The sequence below is a fragment of the Talpa occidentalis genome, unplaced genomic scaffold, assembly GCF_014898055.3.
Source record: "Talpa occidentalis isolate TD23 unplaced genomic scaffold, MPIMG_talOcc4v2.1 talOcc4.6, whole genome shotgun sequence".
Lineage (NCBI taxonomy): Eukaryota > Metazoa > Chordata > Mammalia > Eulipotyphla > Talpidae > Talpa > Talpa occidentalis.
The window spans coordinates 88832554-88851207 of record NW_023604972.1 but is presented as its reverse complement, the minus strand read 5'-3'; the positions used below and the strand labels follow the sequence as shown (position 1 = coordinate 88851207).

At 34.9% G+C, this 18654-nt stretch overlaps 1 protein-coding gene across 2 annotated transcripts in view; it reads right to left on the bottom strand.

Annotated features, from left to right (window-relative positions):
- Nucleotides 1-18654, bottom strand: part of TNPO1 (transportin 1) — a 92814-nt gene that overhangs the window by 17651 nt on the left and 56509 nt on the right. For both annotated transcript variants that reach the window (XM_037529941.2, XM_037529942.2), the window contains exons 8-18: nt 17678-17800; nt 15742-15860; nt 11753-11813; nt 10992-11160; nt 7989-8141; nt 6282-6507; nt 4118-4289; nt 2242-2328; nt 1154-1261; nt 879-1037; nt 712-799 (exon numbers count right to left, since the gene is read on the bottom strand). In XM_037529941.2, the coding sequence (XP_037385838.1) occupies nt 712-799; nt 879-1037; nt 1154-1261; nt 2242-2328; nt 4118-4289; nt 6282-6507; nt 7989-8141; nt 10992-11160; nt 11753-11813; nt 15742-15860; nt 17678-17800 (1465 nt within the window). The remainder of the gene's footprint in view (nt 1-711; nt 800-878; nt 1038-1153; nt 1262-2241; nt 2329-4117; nt 4290-6281; nt 6508-7988; nt 8142-10991; nt 11161-11752; nt 11814-15741; nt 15861-17677; nt 17801-18654) is intronic.

Sequence of the window (18654 nt, the reverse complement as noted above, 5' to 3'; positions counted from 1 at the left end):
AAAAAGTCATTTAAGTCAATGTTATGAACCACGGTTAATTAAATAATGTACTATAAACAATTATTGCCCAAAATGTGGATACAGAAAATAAAGGAGGTGACTTGGTGTAGGAGGGGGGAAAAAAAACAAACAAACCAGAACCCAAACTCAAAATAAAAAAGACAGATAGAGGAAAAATAACCAAAAAGCATTTAATCCATGAATTGATAGAAATTCAGGTTACATTATTCAAGGAAGTCCTTATCTGTACAAAAGGCCAAAACACATTTCATGCTATTAAAATAGAAACCAATCATTATTTAAAAGTAAATCATCCCAAAAGTTACCTATGATAACTGAGAAATTATGCTTATTTATTATGAGAAAACATTATCACTTTTGGGTACGTATACCAAAATAAGGAGTGGTTAATTCAAAACTTAGGAACAGGCACAAAGTACCAAGGTTTCACAGGTTTACATGTCCTTTACTAATACTTGTCCAACTTCCATTCAGTCAAAGGAGTGCCTAACTAGCTACTGAAATGATGCCAAGCTCTAGAAATTAAGCACCAGACACTCCCATCCTGCTTGCTGCAATAAGAGCTGCTTTAATGCAGTAAAATGCACATTTACAAGTGTTGGACTCTATGAAAGTCCAGTTTACCAGTAAAACACAACTGATGTAAAAAAGTTAAAAAATCAGATCATAGCAGTGGAAAAATGTTCATACCTATACAAGGCTTAACATGCTGAAAGCACGCTTTTGTCAGGTCACCTAACAGGGCAAAGGAACTCTGTCGAACTTCTGGCATTTTATCCTATAAGAAATAATAAGTAATTAATCTCAACTTGACAGGAGAAACAGGTTTCATCTCCTTTTAATTTAACAAAGCTCACCTGCATGCACTGATACATTAGTGTTAGAATGTTACTTCGGGCTACTAGCTGTTCAATGTTTCCTCCAAGTCCTTCAGCCAGGCCACTGAGTAAATCAAGGGCCACAATCATAAAATCTTTATCTGGAGCCTCATATTGATCTGGTTGAGCATTGTTCAGCTGAAATCGGACACAAAGTTTAAACAACGTAATTTGACTTAATTACTGAAAAAACTTGTATAAACTATGCCTATCCTTAGAAAATGATGTCAAGAAGAGATAATTTTTTTGAATACCATGGCTTGTGCAAGTGTCTTCTGTACTAAGTTCACACAACGCTGATACACAGGTTCACAGTATGGAAGGAAGCCAGACTGCAGGGCTGTGGCAACTGAAGATAGGCACTAGAAAAAATAAAGCATGTGTGTAAAATTCTGGAATATTTAAAATTATAAGGTCCTAATAATTTATGAATCAGCACTACATGTCTATAGCAGCAGGTTCATTTTTTCAAACCCCTCATTTGGATGTCTCTAATTGCTATTTTTGGTCAGCCAGTCAAAGGGAGATTTTTTTCAGGTTTTTTTTTTTTAAAGTTTCTATAATATCAGGTATTATCCTTCAAAAACAGATTAAGTACTATATACTCCTATTTTTCTCTCAATTACATTTATTTATCCTCCAATTCTGGTTAATGATATGAGTGAACTTTAATGGGTACATTGTTTTACTGGGTCCAGAATTAGCCATTACTCTGGTCACAGAAGTTTTTACTTTCTTGGCTAAGGACAATCCATGGCAGAAGGGGTGATCCTTGAAATGACAAGGAGAACAAGAATGACAAGGACTAAACTGGCTCTAAAAAACAATTCACTGGTTTAAGTTACATTTGATTGTTAATTGAGTATCATACAAAAAGTTATTTTTGGTTAAAAAAAAAATTAAGTACACATGGAAAAATATTAAACAGGACAGAAAAAGGATGTTAAGTCCCTCCTTACTACTATGAAAACCAATACTATTTTACATATAGATGAGTATGTATATATGTATATTTATTTACACACACACAAAATAGACAACATAATTTAAACTATCTATGAAGAAATATGATTAAAAGAGCTATACATGCTGATAAAAAAAGCCATAATTAACTAAATAGAGCTGGTTAGAAAACATGTAAAATCCTGTGTACTCAAAAAAAGTATGACATGTCTATTACATTATCTCTGTATAACAGTATTTAATATACATGTGCCATAATTAAAGTAATTAAAGTAACGAGAAATCACATTTATTCAACACTTATACCCATTTTTGATTTGTAAATTTGTTATCAATGAAGCACACAATTAGATTAACTACACATTGGAGCTCAGCATACCTCAAGTAAGGGAAAGAGATCTTTATCTTCATCCTTTAACATGTTCCACTTCTGGATTAGTGGAGGCATTAACATCTGAATATATTCCTATTTACAAAGATGAAAAAACAAAACTCCATGATTACATGCAAAAAAGTCCATTCTGAGTATGAAAATTAAAATTCATTTGAATTGTGTAAGTTATTACAGAACACATTAAGTTATTACAGAATACATTTTTAAGACTCATTTCTTGCTCTACGTACCATCTTAAAATTTCTTTTTGTCTATTTTATACACTCTTATTCTATTTTAAAATCATCTTATATCCTTTCTTAGGTAAAATGTATACCATTTTATAAAAATTACCTGACCATCAGGGATGATTTTTTTGTTTGTTTGTTTTTAAAGATGTATTTATTTATGCATACAAGAACTGGGGAACAGGCTGGGGTGGGGTTGGGGTGAAATGATTCACCAGAGACAGAGTGGGGAATAGAACAGGCAGACTGACTGAAATACACTGCTGAGGGGAGCAGCGGGCGAGACAGGAGAGATCTGCTGTGTCATGTGGGTCACCTCCCTGGCTGGGGATCAAACTCATGCTGCAATAGCTGCAGACTGCTTCAGAGTGCAGATGCTTTACCTCTTGTGCCACCAGGGAGGCCCCAATAATCAGGGATGATTTTTGTACGTTTCACTCTCTAGTGACTGAAATTTTCAGTCCCAGGTTTTATGATAGGTAATGTGGTTTTGTAGTATATATGTTATGAATGATGGGTAAATTTATATATGCGTTAGTATAAAGATTCATAATCATTAAGTGTCCTTGAAACTAAAGAATCTGTAAAACTGAGTAAACAAAGACCGTAATAGTGTGAACAAGGAGTATAGTCTGAAGAGTCTGATTTAAGACATTCATAACTATCCCTAAGAACCCCCAACTCTGCAACAAAATCAACTCATACCAAAGCAAACCCACAAACATTGTGTCCTGCACCACACATTAAAGTTTTAATTTATAAACAATTTCTTACAGCAACTATAAACAGGAAATCTATTCTTCAGCAGGGAATTTTGAGTGCTATTAAAATTCTAGTATTACTTAAGTCCTTTTAAAACAAATCCAGTTTCATTTTCCTCTTCAACTATGAACACTGCTAGAGACAGTGTTTGGTTACTCAGGCATACTTTACACTACTATTTAGCATTTTTAATCTATTATCCCAATTTCTATTTGTTAGTATATTCCCCATACCTGGTGAGAAAACAAAGATGTCTAGATGTGTACTCTGAAACTTCAGTGTTTATTAAGTGGCAGATACAAGAAATACCCAAAATTAAGTAAAAAGTAGAAATCCATAGTATAAAGCTGTTATCACTTTAAAGTCATTCTATGAAATGTTTGTGAATTCATGTAGAATTTTGCTGTAATTTCCATACTATGCACATAACAAAAAAAACCCAATTGTTAAAAAATGATTTATTTATTCATGCATATAAGAATCGGGGTACAGGCCAGATGCGCGGGAGGGTGAGCGGATTCACCAGAGACAGAGCGGGGAGCAGAACAGGCAGACTGACTGAAATATATTGCTGAGGGGAGCAGTGGGCAAGACAGGAGAGGTCTGCCACACCAGGTGGGACTCTTGCCAGCCGGCCAGGATTGAACCCACCCTGCAGAGGCCACGGACAGCCTCACAGCGCTGCGCTCAGCTGCCTGTGCCACCACGGGAGGCCCCCAAAAAAACAATTTAAAAGGTAAACACACTTGTTGCCTTTGTAGGATCTGTATTTTTAATGTAGCAAACACTAAACCTTCACATCTCCCAAAATATTTTGATTTCCCTACATAGGTTAACATATTGGCTATAAATACTTTACCACAGATACTTACTGGTTTGTTTAAATGATGTCCTACTGAATCTGCTAATGTTCCTATGGCATCATAAAGAATGAGCAGGTTCTTATGCTGGTATTTACTAAACGCGAAAACCAACGTATCAAGTATATAAGCAAGGTAAGGAACAAGTTCTGTACAAGCCTCCTCTTCTAAGGTAGCAAAGGCACTATAATTACCAAAAAAAAAAAAAATAAATAAATAAATAAAATTACGGTTGTACAAAACAGTTCATCATAAAGATAGAAACTAAGTCTTTCAGTTCACAGAATATCTATTTCACTTTCATGCCTATCTCCTCATCTTATTCATATTATTTCTCTCCCATTTATCATCACTTATTTCAAAGAGCCTATCATGAGCATCTGTTTAATTACAATGGCAAAACCTGCAACTAAAATGTTTTTGTATTTATTGATTCAACAAAGGTACTTGGTGTTTAATATATTTTTAGTCACCAAGTACTAAGAATATAGCAATGAACAATGTACCCATTCTCAGGAAGATTACATTCTAGTGGTTGTCCCATATTAACGAAATCAAAATTACTGTTAACTCCAATTTATACCCCGCCCCTTCAATCTATTACAAAGGCCACAAAATAAAAAGGACTTTCAATGCTTAGTGTAGAACAACACAGTATGATGTTTCTCAGGAGACAGGAGGGGCACAACGAAGAGATGTAGATCAAAGGAAAACAAATTTTCAGTTAAACTAAGAATAACTTCTGAGGATCTAATGTACAGCACTGTGACTAGAGTTGTTAACAGGATATCATATACTTGAAAATTACTGAGAGTAGATCAGATCCTAAGCATTCCCCCCTCACACAAAAACCCAAGTTGTCTGTGAGGTGACAGATGTATTAATTGTCTTGATCTTAGTAATTGTACCACTATTTATATGTGTATCAAACCATCACCCTGTACATTTTAAATATATTCAATTGTATTTGTAAACAATTCCTCTCATTAAAGTGATTAACAATGTGTCTCTAAACCCTACGCTATAAAGTGGAGCACATTTGCTATTATAAACCTGCCTTATGAAATAATTTAGTTTACCTACTAGCAGAAATGTGTAAGAAAGGAAAAAACTTCAGGCTCAGTGAAATTAATTTATACTTAAATGTCTCTTGACTCAAAAGTGTATCTAGTCCTTTATTTCTAAGATTAGGGTTTTACTGTCTTCTGTTCTACCTATTCAGGAATTCCTAAAATGAGAGGCAAGTCATTTGTTAATAAAAGTCCTTTTCATTAGCATTACCTATGTCATTCACAGCATTTATCATAAATTTTATAGCTGTTTAGTATTCCCTAACAGCCTCCAATGTTCAAGATAGGACTACTAAAGCCCAGTATTTAGTATATGTCTAATAAAATTAGCGCTAAAAATAACCTTACCAGATGAATAATCTACAGGGAACCAAATATAACCTGTATCCTCCCCAGATTTTACCAAAAAAAAAAAAAAAAAAAAAAAAAAAATTAGTGCTACAGCATAGTCTCCTATTCAACTTTCACCTCATTAAGAATCAGAATCTTCCAGATAATTCTGCTTCAGATCTAGTAAAGTTCCACTCCTTTTATATTTACTTTCTACTTTTTCAACAACTTATTGTTCCTATTAACGAAGTCAATGGTAAAAGCAACTGTCCTTAAAAAAGTAAGAGCTATAAACATAAGTAGCAGGATTTTTAGGAACATAAAAATGTTCACAAATAGTATTAATAGTAGAATAAAAATGCTAGTCTGATGCAAAAACAGCTCTAAACCGACAGCAGTTACTGGAGTAGACTCACAAAGTGACAGATAGGTCTCTGTGAGACTTTCTTTAGAATTAGGTAATTGATTTGGATCTGCTCAAGAACATATCTTTGCCATCCTCACTCCTGATGTCTGTGGGAATCAGGGTGAAAGCTATCTACTGTTATGATAGCCAATGACTTGAGGAAAAAAAAGACGAAGCAAAGACTGACATCTAGTTAGAAGCACACTTGGATTTATAAAATCAAGTGAAGGCTAAAGATAATATCAAATTAAGCTACAGATATCAAAAACCCCACTATTAATTTTATACCAATATTCCATAAGTACAATTAGCAATCAACTTCTTATTGAAATACTTTTTCTCACAATAAACATTTTGTTATTTGTCAAACCTGCAGGCAGCTTCTTGTACTCTCTTGTTGCTATCCAGGATACGCTTTAGCAATTCTGTCATTAATGGCTTCAGGTACGTGTCTGGGGGCTGGCTGACTACCCAGTGTGCATAGCGGCTAAGAGTCCAGCATGTTATGGAACGCACAAGAGCCTTTTTATCAGAGAGGCACTGAATAAGGTGAGGAATGAGCTCAGGCAGATATGGAATCATGCCTTGCATGCAACCTAGAAAAAAAAGCAAGTCTTTCAGAAAGTGCTAAAATTTGGTTACAACAAGACTATTCCAGTTGAATACTAAACTGAAACATACATCCATGCAAAAGATTCAGATCACCTCTACTGCAATATATTGTAATAATCTCTTTCAAATTATAAAAATGAGTAGCTGAAATGGAAACAAGGTATTCCAAACTATCTTCCATTTGGGCTAGGAACTCATTTTAATTCTGCAACACAAATTCTGGATTTCTGAAGTGCCTGTAAAATGCTTCAATTTGCAGCAGATAGGTCTTTACAGAATAACCTTTTAAGAGGACGCTGTTGCTCCAGACATGTTTCTTATACTTGTATACGGAACAAAATGTTTTTCCTAATAATGGGATGTTTCTGTCATCAGTGTCCTCTCGTTTGAAAATTATGTGGCTGGGTTTAGAAACCTGTAACTCTCTTACCCACCCCTCTCTCTTTTTTTTTTTTAAAGATTTTTATTTATGTATATATACAAGTACTGGGGTGTAGGTGAGAGGTGCAGTGGGTGAGAGGATTCACTAGAGACAAAGAGGGGAGCAGATCTACTGAAATACACTGCTAAAGGGAGCAGTGGGTGAGACAAGAGAGGTCTGCGGCAACATGTGGGTTAGCTCCCTGTCCATGGATTGAACTTATGCCACAGTGACTGGCAGTAGCTTGATAGCACAGAGACTTTAATCCCTGCACCACCAGGGACCCTGGAAACCTATACCTCTTTTAATAAACAAAGTAAAAACTTAATGGTTCAAAGAAAAACTTATTCTAAGATGGTTTTTGGATTCGAGTATCCTTTTAAAGATTAATGTGGATCAAAGTCTTGTTCATCCCCACATTCACAACATAAGAGAACAAAGAATTACAGTCACATGTTGTTTAATGATGTGGGTTTTTTTCTTTTTAAAGATTTATTTTTATACAAGAACCAGATGCAGGCCAGAAGTGCAGGAGGGTGAGAGGATTCACCAGAGACAGAGCGGGGAACAGAACAGGCAGACTGATGAAATACACTGCTGAGGGGAGTAGCAGGCGAGACAGGAGGTGCCTGCCTCGTCACATGGGATTCTTGCCAGCCAGCATCAAACCCACACTGGAGAGGCTGCAGACAGCTTCACAGTGCGGCACTCAACCACCTGCGCCACCAGGGAGGCCATGTTGTTTAATGATGTTTCAGTCAACAATGGACTAAATATAGGATGCTGGTCCCAGAAGTCTATACCATATAATCTAGGTATGTTGTAGGTTATATACCATTTGGGTTTGTGTATTATGCTCTATGATGTTCACACAACAACAAAATCAACTAATGACACTTTTTCAGAAAGTATCTCCACTGTTAAAACAATGCATGTGAATTCAAGACTGAATAGTTTGTGTTTATATACTAAGAATTCCTAAAAGCAACATATCACATTAGCACCCATTAAGAACTTTACATTTCAAATTTGATTTAGACCTACCTTCAGCAATTGCTCCTAAAACCAAGATGCCTGATTCTTTAACAACCCATTCATGATGAAAAAGCAATTCTTTCAAAAGGGGCAAAATATGTGGTAAAAGCTCATCACGATACACGTTTGCAAGAACATCAAGGGCAGCAGCAGAACATTTTCCTAAGGAAATATTTAATACAAAATTATTGTATCAACCTTCATTATCATTTAGTTATAGATTTATATAAATGAACATGTGTGTTACACATGAAACAATTCACTCATATCGCCAGTTTCACTGTTGGTAGGATAGTAAAATGGTACAGTTAATATAGAATGTAGGCATGGAGTCATCAAAAAATTAAAAATAGAAATTCCTACAATCTAATTACCTGACTTCTAGGTATTTATCCAAATTATGTAAAAACACCAATTTGAAGAGCTATACGCGTCTTCAAATATGCATTTTCAAATTGCATTATTTATAACAGCTAAGAGTTGGAAACAACCTAAGTTCTTAATATCAGACAAGTGGATAAAGATATGGCATGTATATATACATACACCAAAGGTGAAATTCTGATATTTGCAACAACATGGACGCTCCTAAAGGGCATTAAGCCTAGTGAGATAGGTCAAAAGGAGAAAGACAAACACCTTATGATTTCATTTATATGTAAGCCTATACAGAAACAAATACATACTTTTGGACTTTAAGACCAAATTGTGGTTATCAGAAGAGGAAAAAGGGTAGTGTAAATCAGGGAAAAAGGATCATTGTATACTACAAAGATGTTGATTTTTTTTAATGATGCACACCTAAAACTAAATGATGTTATGTTAGAGTTAAGTTAAATAGGAGTCTGTCAACATGGAAAAAAAAAAATCTGTTAACAATACTTGATAACCAAGAATGAGTAAACTAATTATAATTTATACGCGACTGCTACACTAGAATTGTATATGAAGAAAAATTAAAGCAAATGCTTTTCTACTCACTTACTGGTTCTATGTATGTACACCTCAGCAAAATAAGTGTCTTATTTATACTTAACATTCCTACTGGTAGATGATTCAGAATCAAGTATGTAATGATTTAGCTGGAGGTAGGGCAAATAAACTGCAACAAAAGTCACCAGTGCATGAAGCATAAAATATAGTGGGGTAAAACATTCTTTACAAAGGAACTATTAAAAACCATGAGACTACTATGCCAGGTTTCATTTAATGTAATAATTTAGAAAAGAACAATTGAAAAGAACAAAAATACAAGTAAGTAAAATTTTCCCAGTGTGAACTATGGTTAATTACCCAAAAAAAAGGTGGTGGAGGGGGACGACTTACTCTGGCTGAGTAGTAACACCTTATTCATCAATAAACATTTTAGTTACACTGAATACTACTATATGGTAGATCAGTACCAGCTATGGTAACCTTGGGCTAGTTACTCTTTTTTTAGTTTCCTCACCATTCTAATAAGGCTATTGGAAAGAGCAAATGTGATATGCATGAAAGGTCTTTGGCCTACCATTAATAACTGCTGTAGAAAACTAAATGGGCCACAAAGAATTAGCACTGTTTAACCCACTGAATTTCAGAGTCCAGGAATATAATTCATACCTTTAACTACCTACTTCATCAGTTACTAGAAACCCCAATACTGAATAACACCAGTGGTTCGCAGTTGGGGGTATTTTGTTCCCTAGGAGTTAACTGGCAACATCAAGACACTGTTGGTTGAAACAACTGTGTGTATATGTGGGTGTTACTGGCCATTTACTGAGTATAGAGGTGAGAGATGCTGCTGCTTAACATCCTACAACGGACCAAACAGATCCCGTAACAAAGAACTGTGGGGCCCAAAATGACAGTAGTGTTGGACTGAGAAACCTTGAAGTAAAAGCAGTGGGACTTTAAAGATCAGTAAGCAAGCACCAACAAAAAACCAGGTGTCTAGCTTCCTCCCCCTGACTTACTTAAGAGTGTGGCTCAATATGCCTGTTCAGGAGATGATATGCATTTTTAGCTAAGGTTGGGAAAAATCTAGATTTAATTAAAAACTTATTTTGCAAGCCTGAATATGACAAAGCAATTTCTATTTTGAATCATACATGATAACTAGTCAATTCTCATGCAAATTATCACCAAAAATAATAATGTTAGGAAAACAAGAAAAGCGTGTGGCCAGTGTTCCTAATTAATAATATATCAAACAAAACAGTCTTAAGGAATGGTAGTTTGAGGCAGGAAGTCTTTTTAAGAAATATAAGGATAGGTCTGTCTGGAAAACACAAACCAAAACCACAGTAAGATACCACCTCAATTTCATTAGAATGTCTATAATGAACGACAGGTAACTAGTGTTGGCAAGCATGTGGAGAAACTGGAGCCCTAAGACTTTACTGGTGCGAAGGTAAATAGTAGAGCCACTCTGGGGAAAAGGCTGGTAGTTCTTCAAAGAATTAAAGAGAGATTAAATAGAGATTTCCACATGACCCAGTAATTCACTCCTGGGTATATATATCCAAGAGAAGTGAAAACGTTAAGTCCACTCATAAACTTTATCTAAGTATTTGTATCATCACTATTTACAATAACCAAAGGGGAAACAACAAAAGGTCCATCAAGTGATGAATAAATAAGACAACGTATTCTGCTATTTTGCTACAAAGGGAATAAAATACCAATACACACCTCAACATAGATAAATCCTGAATATATGCTAAGCGAAAGAAGTCAATCACAAAGGACCATATATTGTACCATTTCATTTCTGGGAAATGTTCCAAATAGGCAAATCCGTAACAGAATATAGATAGCAGCTGGAAGAGGACTAGCAGAAAATGGGGAGTGACTAATGGGTCATTTCTTTTTGGGGTGCTGAAATTTGTTATAAAGTTTATTGTGCTGATGGTCGTAGAACTCTGTGAATATACGAAAAACCAGCGAATTATTTTAATGGGTGAATTATATGGTATCTCAATAGTGTTAACAAAACAAGCAACTGTGCTTTTCCCTTTCTGAACTTACTTAGATTCCAGTCAGAAATTGTATCATCATCATCAATTTCATCATCATCATCATCTTCCTCTTCAATTCCATCTTCATCATGCTGCTGAGCCACTGTCCTTGAGCGATGAAAACGTGGCCTTATATCCTGTTCACTATCAGGAATTGTTTCATCTTCTTCAACATCACCCTAGTTTTTTGTTTTTTTTTTTTAGAAAAAAGAAATTTTGGTGACATTCATTTTTTAATAACATGTACACAAATAACAGAACCAGAATAGCCAGAGATGGGGTCATGCACAGGATTTTGAAGTGTACTTCACCTCTTCATTAAGAACCACTCCCAGTACAGAAAATAGTTCTTTGTGGGAAGGGGAGAGCAGACTATCATAAACATCTGTTAGGTATCAGGCATTTCAGCTGCACCACCCTGCTTCCCATCAGCTGCTATAATCTAGAGTACCTGAATCATATTCAGATATTTCTGAATATATCTCATATATTGAAGGATATATCTTAAATTTAAGATATTTTAATGTACTTCTAAGTAACTTAAATCTACAAGATATTAATGCTAAGTCATGTCACCATCTAGTTCTAACTAAGCTAGAATCTATCATCACAAATTCATTGTTTCCTTAGATCTTTGTACTCTATAACAGACATAACAGGAAGCCGATTTACATAGAATATTTATTCAAATTAAGTCCTCTCAGTCAAATTCAAAGATTTATTAAGTTGATGAAAGCAATCCTCTTATTCATCAGAAAGTAGTTTCCTTACCTTAAGTAGGATAATATCTATATCTGAGTACTTCATGCCATTCACCAACACAGGAATCAACCTATAAAGAAATGAATTCATGAAACAAAGACCTGAAGATCTCCAGAGAAAAATAAAAAAGACTTCACCTTATGTTTATCAATACTAATGAGACAACCACCACAATTAACACCGACAGAGCATATTCAGTGATATGTGCCCTTCTCAAATCATGAGTACTCCTAACATACATCTTAGATCTTTCACATAGATGTGCAAGGGATCACTGGATGGATCTAGAAGGCACAAGTTAGCTTTCCAATAGTGCTTAGAAACAACAACAAAAACAAAACACCAGCAATTTCTCTTATTTCTCCTCCAAAAATTTATTCTAAATATACTAACAAACATTCCCAATTTTTAAAGACCAATGTTACTTGATGCAATAACAAAAATACTGTAAAAATTTAAATGTTCATCGTTTAGGGATTAATGAAAAATAAAGCTGAAAAGCTCAAATGTAAAACACACATAGTACATTTATTTCCATTTGAGTTAAAAATGAGATTACCCACATTCTTACTTGACTACACAAGTTTACTTAAGGATATACAAGAAAATGGTATCTCTGGACACCATTGTTATTTTATATCTAAAAGGTGTGGGCCTCCCCTGGTGGCACAGGCAGTTGAGTGCAGCGCTGTGAAGCTGTCCTCAGCCTCTGCAGCGCTGGTTCAATCCTGGCCAGCTGGCGAGGGTCCCACATGGCGCAGCAGACCTCTCCTGTTGCGCCCGCTGCTCCCCTCAGCAGTGTATTTTGTCAGTCTGACTGTTTTGTTCCCCGCTCTGTCTCTGGTGAATCCTCTCACCCTCCCGCGCATCTGGCCTGTACCCCGGTTCTTGTATAAATAAATAAATAAACCTTTACCCCCCCCCAAGAGTATTCATATCTAATAGAGTGAGGACCCTAAGAATAAAGGTGATTTCCCCACCTTTATAAAAGAAATCACCTTTAGTCTTAGGTGGGGGAAAATAAGAATGATTTTTCCCACCTTTATTCTTGTACATCAGTACTTTTTTGAGGGAAGTTATGGATTGATCTAGGTACAACAGTTAACCTGATGTCCCCACATATTTAACTGTCAATAAACATGCATTGTTGTTATTATTGCTTTCTGTGAAATTGCATTAAAAGTCAGTTTCTGGGCCTCCCCGGTGGCGCAGCGGTTGAGCGCTGGGTTGCGAAGCTGCCTGCAGCCTCTGCAGCCGGTTCGATCCCCGGCTGCTCCCCGGCCACCAGAGGAGGGTCCCACATGGCGCGCAGACCTCTCCTGCCGCCCGCTGCTCCCCTCAGCAGTGTACTTCGGTCCTTCTGCCTGCTCTGCTCCCCGCTCTGGCTCTGGTGAATTCTCTCACCCTCCCACGCTTCTGACTGTACCCAGTGCATGTATCAAACAAACAAACAAACAAACAATAAATAAATAAGACATGCCTCTAGAAAATTAAAAAAAAAAAAAAGTCAGTTTCTGGTTTTCAATGGCTACACAAGGCTTCAGGAGAATGCTTAACAATAAATGGTATTCATATATAGTGATCGACCTTGTAATACTGCCACATGGTCATAAATTAATGCCCCCATCTTACTTTTAGACCTCATTTTCTCAGTTGCCTGGCTTTACCAGGCACATCATCTCTTGCACATCATCTCTTCATTCTCTATGTAGCACACACATAATTCACATATCACCTGTACTAAACATAAACCTTTAGCTACCCTAAATCTCTCCTGCTCTGGATAAGATGAACTGTATTGCTTTCAGGTAAATTCTGTTGAGAAAAGCTATAATGCCAGGAGGATTAATAGGTCTAGAAAGCCATGGTCTGCAACAGTAAGTCTACCCTGCACACTATCTGCTAGTTTTTCTTGTTCTAGGTCCAGTTTTTATCTTCCATTCACCAGAATAATTTTAAAACTTTATCACTTTTCTGAAGTTCTCTTCATTCATTTTGGGCATTTCCACTTTATTGGGAAAACAGGTGACCATTCTGCCCCAAAACATAAGATATATTTTCATGGGAGTTGTTCTTATCCTACCAATCTTTCTACTTGTGATCTTAGATAGTATAATATATACTAATGTTATAGCTTAAGCTTACATTAAAAGAATCACTTCAGTTTCTTAAAGAATTAAATATCTATTTATATGACTTGAGTCCACCAATGAAGCGGCATCATGAATTAGAGAATAGTAGTAATATATGGATTTCCTTAAAAAAAAAAAAAAAAAAAAAAAATCCTCTTGGCACATCATCTTGCCTTTTATTTATTTATTTTTTCATCTTGCCTTTTAATCCTAAATAAATTCTAGACTGTCTAGAATACAATATAGGTGGAACTGCTACTTTCTTGATGGGAAATGAAATAATGGAAGGAAAAAAAGAAATAAACTGACTACATGAAAATGAGAACATCCATGTGATGTAAAAACACCTTTAAAAAAAAAAAAGTGACCACTAATGTACAACACATTAAAACAAGGGTTTTTGGTTTATCCAGATGGTTAAGATTAGAGATACTAAAATTAATGGCTGGCGAAGCTAAAGTAGTAGGAAACACTATTGGCAGGGTTTAAATTGGTACATCTTCATATGAGAACAATCTAACGTTTATGAAGAACTTTCAAAATACAGTCACAGTGGACAAAGAGAGATATTCATTCCAGGATTATTGATATTTAAAAAATAAAAGAGCAACAATTTAAATATTCAACAACTACTAGCAAAAAATGGTGTGCCTACCATGATAGAATAGTTGTCAATAATTAACATATTAAAGACTAATGACACGAAGGAAAGCTCACAACATACTGTAATTGAAAGAAGCAAACCACAGAATAGTATAATCAAAATTTTAAACACTAAGTCATATATCAAGTGCTTTACATACTACCAAATTTAACTTTTTCCAAACACCCTGAATATCTTATTAAGGTTAAAATAAAAAAACAAACCACTAACCCAACACATCAGAAATACTAACAGATTACTCAGGCTAGCAAAAATCCAAATTCATTGACAAGATGAATGGATTAAGAAGATGTGGAGTATATACACAATGGGCTATTATTCAGCTATTAAAAAAAAGATTAAAAAACTTTTTCACTTTTGACAATATGGATGGAACTAGAAGGGATTAAGCTAGGCAAAATAAATCAGAAGGAAAAAGAAACACCAGATGATTTTATTCATATGTGAAATATAAAGAAACAAAAGGAACTGACAAAACTAAACCAAAACAAACCCTAGAAACCCACTTGTAGAACTGAGGCCACTAGAGGGAGGGTGGGGACCCAGTAAATAAACTATAGTGGAGGATTGTGGGTGCTTTGATGGTGCGTGAGGGGTGATCCTATACCTCTAAGTCATGTACAGTGTTGTAAACAAACGTTTCTTCAATAAAATACAATTAAAAACATTTTCTGCATTTTAATTCTCTTCCAAAAACCTGCATTACTTTATTTTCAAAAGACATTACTTTTTAAAGTAACTGATTCAATACACAGAGCATATCAATATGTTGTACAATTAAAACTAATACGTATTAGCTAACTGCATCAGTAAGACTGTAAAAAGTAACCAATTTTATAGCATTCATTGACTTAAAAATAGGTTTAATCATAGGTACCAAAACTCTGATATTATCACAACTCATGGGAAATTAATCATTCCAGAGACTCTCTGGTGAATTGTAAGGCATACAGAAACAAGAATTGGGTCATGAAATATCCAAAAAGTAGTGACAATTTAAAATAAACCACCCTCATTAGCCATATACATATTAAAAAAAGTGATCGCTTCTTGAAAAATCTCTTATCTCAACAGTAAAATTAAATCTTACTTCTTTGGAACCCAACTCCCTGATGGAAGAAGAACGTAATCTAAAAATATTTAAAAGAAGAATCAATCTTAAGTTTCAGAACAAAGTAGCATTAATAGGAAGGTAGACTTACTTAGGAAGATGCCTTACGAGTACATCTTTGCATATTGGTTGCTCAGCCAAAGTAAGCCAAAATTCACAGGCTTCTAAAGCCACATTTTCATCTTGATCTTGGGTCCTCTGTAGCATGTACTGTAAAGAAAGGGGTCTTAATATTAATCAGCTTTAATCAAACAATTATAATAAACTCAGTCCTATTTCAGCAAGTTAATGATACTTTGCTATGGCCTTGCATTTTACAGTGGTTCTCAACCAAGTCTTCAGTTTTTTAAAAAAGTTCCCCTGTGAATTTTGAAATGTTGCCAAATTTAAGTACTGCTTCAGAACGAAGTCTAATGAAGTGTTCAACATATATGTTGTTTCTTTACTTCTGTACAGATTTTAAAAATGTAATAATCAAATAGTAAGCCTTCTTTGAAACATCAAAAGAATTCATTACACCTTTAAGAAAACCTTTATACAACTGCTCAAGTTCTCTTTTAACGTATATTGCTTTCACATATTTAAAGGTATATATGTATATTTACAACACTTCTTAGTGCCAACTATACTATAGTTTCCAACAAAATTAGCTTATGTCCTCTGAACACATCAAGCCACGTTCACTTTTAATTGGAGATGTTCACTCTTAACTGGAGGAGCAGTTGGTTCCCAAATCTACCTAGAGGCAGTGTCTCTCTTAAAATGACCACCACCAAAACCTGCATGCAAAATAAAAATAGTCAAAATTCTACATATGATTTCCCCAAATAATTGGGAAAACAATTAGGGCCAAGTGAGGAATTCTTAGCATGCATCTTGTAATTCAAATGTCTCACATGACAAAATAAGACAATGTGACAGTTTTGACAGATCAATCCCTAATACAAGTTTCATCATGTCACACAACTATACTGAATAGTACTGAAGAACTGTAGCATTACAAATTAGGACCTTAGCTGTGACATGGCTCCAGCAACTGATAAAATGTCTAATCTCAATTTCTGATTAACTTCAAGCTCTCTTGCTAAATTTTCAACAAACTCCACCTAATTCTTTTAAATACTTCCCATGAAGAAACTCGAGAAAGGAAACATCATTGTCACCTTATGTTGCTATATAACCTTATCTCTACAACTATCTTAAAGTTTGAGGAAAAAAAAAAAAAAAAAGCTATCATCATAGATACTAGCCGCGTTCCAGCAGGTCTTAGACCCCATCCACTAGAAAAAGGCCTTTCTCCTGCATACTACATGATACTGCGGAAATGAAGAGAGGTTCTACATAATATACTATTTACTACGCATGTAAAGATATACATTACTCATGTACATAACTAACTACTACTGTGAATATTAGGTGGTGCAGTACTCACCGCTGCTCAAATTATTTTGTTCTAATCCTAATAACATGTTATTATCTATTTTTTTCTTTAAAGATGGCCACATTGTGATCAATATATTCAGAATTTCCTAATAAAATTAATCATGTAGGAATTGAAAGAGCTTTTGAAAATCTAAATGGTTTGCTGGAACCAACTATAACAGTTATATATTTTTTACTCAGAAATCTCATTACTACCAATCAGACCAAGTATAATATTAATGAAGAGAAAATAAACACAACTTCAACTACAAACTGCAATTACGCAAGAAAATGCCACTTAATATCGCTTATCATTTAGCCTAATCCATATCTAGTAAGCACAAATAATCTACGTATTTCTTGGTTATCCTGGTTAAAAGTTACCTACTCTTTTAAATAACTTTTCCCCCTAATATCTTAGTTTTCACAAAAGAAACATTACCTTAAAAAAATTATTTTAAGACAATCATAATGAATTTTTTATATAGCTGTCCCAACAACTGTGTTAAAGAAACTGGAAAAGTGGTTTCACATTATTAAACATGTTGAGCCCAAGATTTCTCTTGGGGGGCAGGAAGAGAGAGCCTTTAAATTGCCTGTGTTACCTCAACTATATTATGCATGTGAGGAAGCAGGCGATCCATTCGAACTTCAAGCAACATCACAAGTGCCCGGCACACATTTTTCCGTACCTCTGGTTCTTCATCACCAGCCAGTGCAAAGAGATTCTATTGCACAAAAAACACATTTTCCCCCTAGTTTAAGATGTCCAATACACAAACTCACACATATAGAATAAGTAATAATCTGCAATTGGTAACATTTAAAGAAACCCAAAGAAGACATAGTAGATAATTAATTGGCTTACATTAATAGTTGTAAGACAACTAAATATAGAATAATTGCCCTAAACTATAATTTGTAAAAATGATCTAAAGCCATTATTTCTGATAGACTATGATTGGTTCTGGTGACATTAATCATTAGTTTGTGAGAGTAAAATCATGTCAGTGGGACATGGGGCATTCATTTAATTTTCGCAAAAATAGAGATAATCATTAAAACACAACTTTATTTACCCTTCAAAATTACTGTCTGATGAAAGAGTTCCTACCACCTCTGATTCTTTAGGTGGGGTGCAAGTTCCATAAAAGCATTAATAATTGGGATGGATGGACAGTTTCTAACTTAGCCCTAAAACTGCTATTGTTCAAGTAAACTATTGAGGAAAAAAGAAAAAAGTAGCAACCTATCTAACGCAGTTCTTAACAAGGTGATAAAGAACATGTGAATGTAAAGACACTGATTTTGTTTAATCCTCACAACTTCAAAATGTTGTTTGTTATGCAATTTTACAGATTCAAAAATGTAAATTCAGGAATTGTTAGTCAGGGGATCTCAATTTGGTCTTCACAGATCACAACAGTCCACACTCATTTCACTATACCATCTCCACTATTCCTCAGGAGAACAAGTTGTCTCTTACAGAGGTTGCAATTGTGGATGTGAGAAAACAAATTTCCTCATGTCACTACCAAGGTTTTATTTACAAACATAAGCACACATATACATGCTAAAAGTA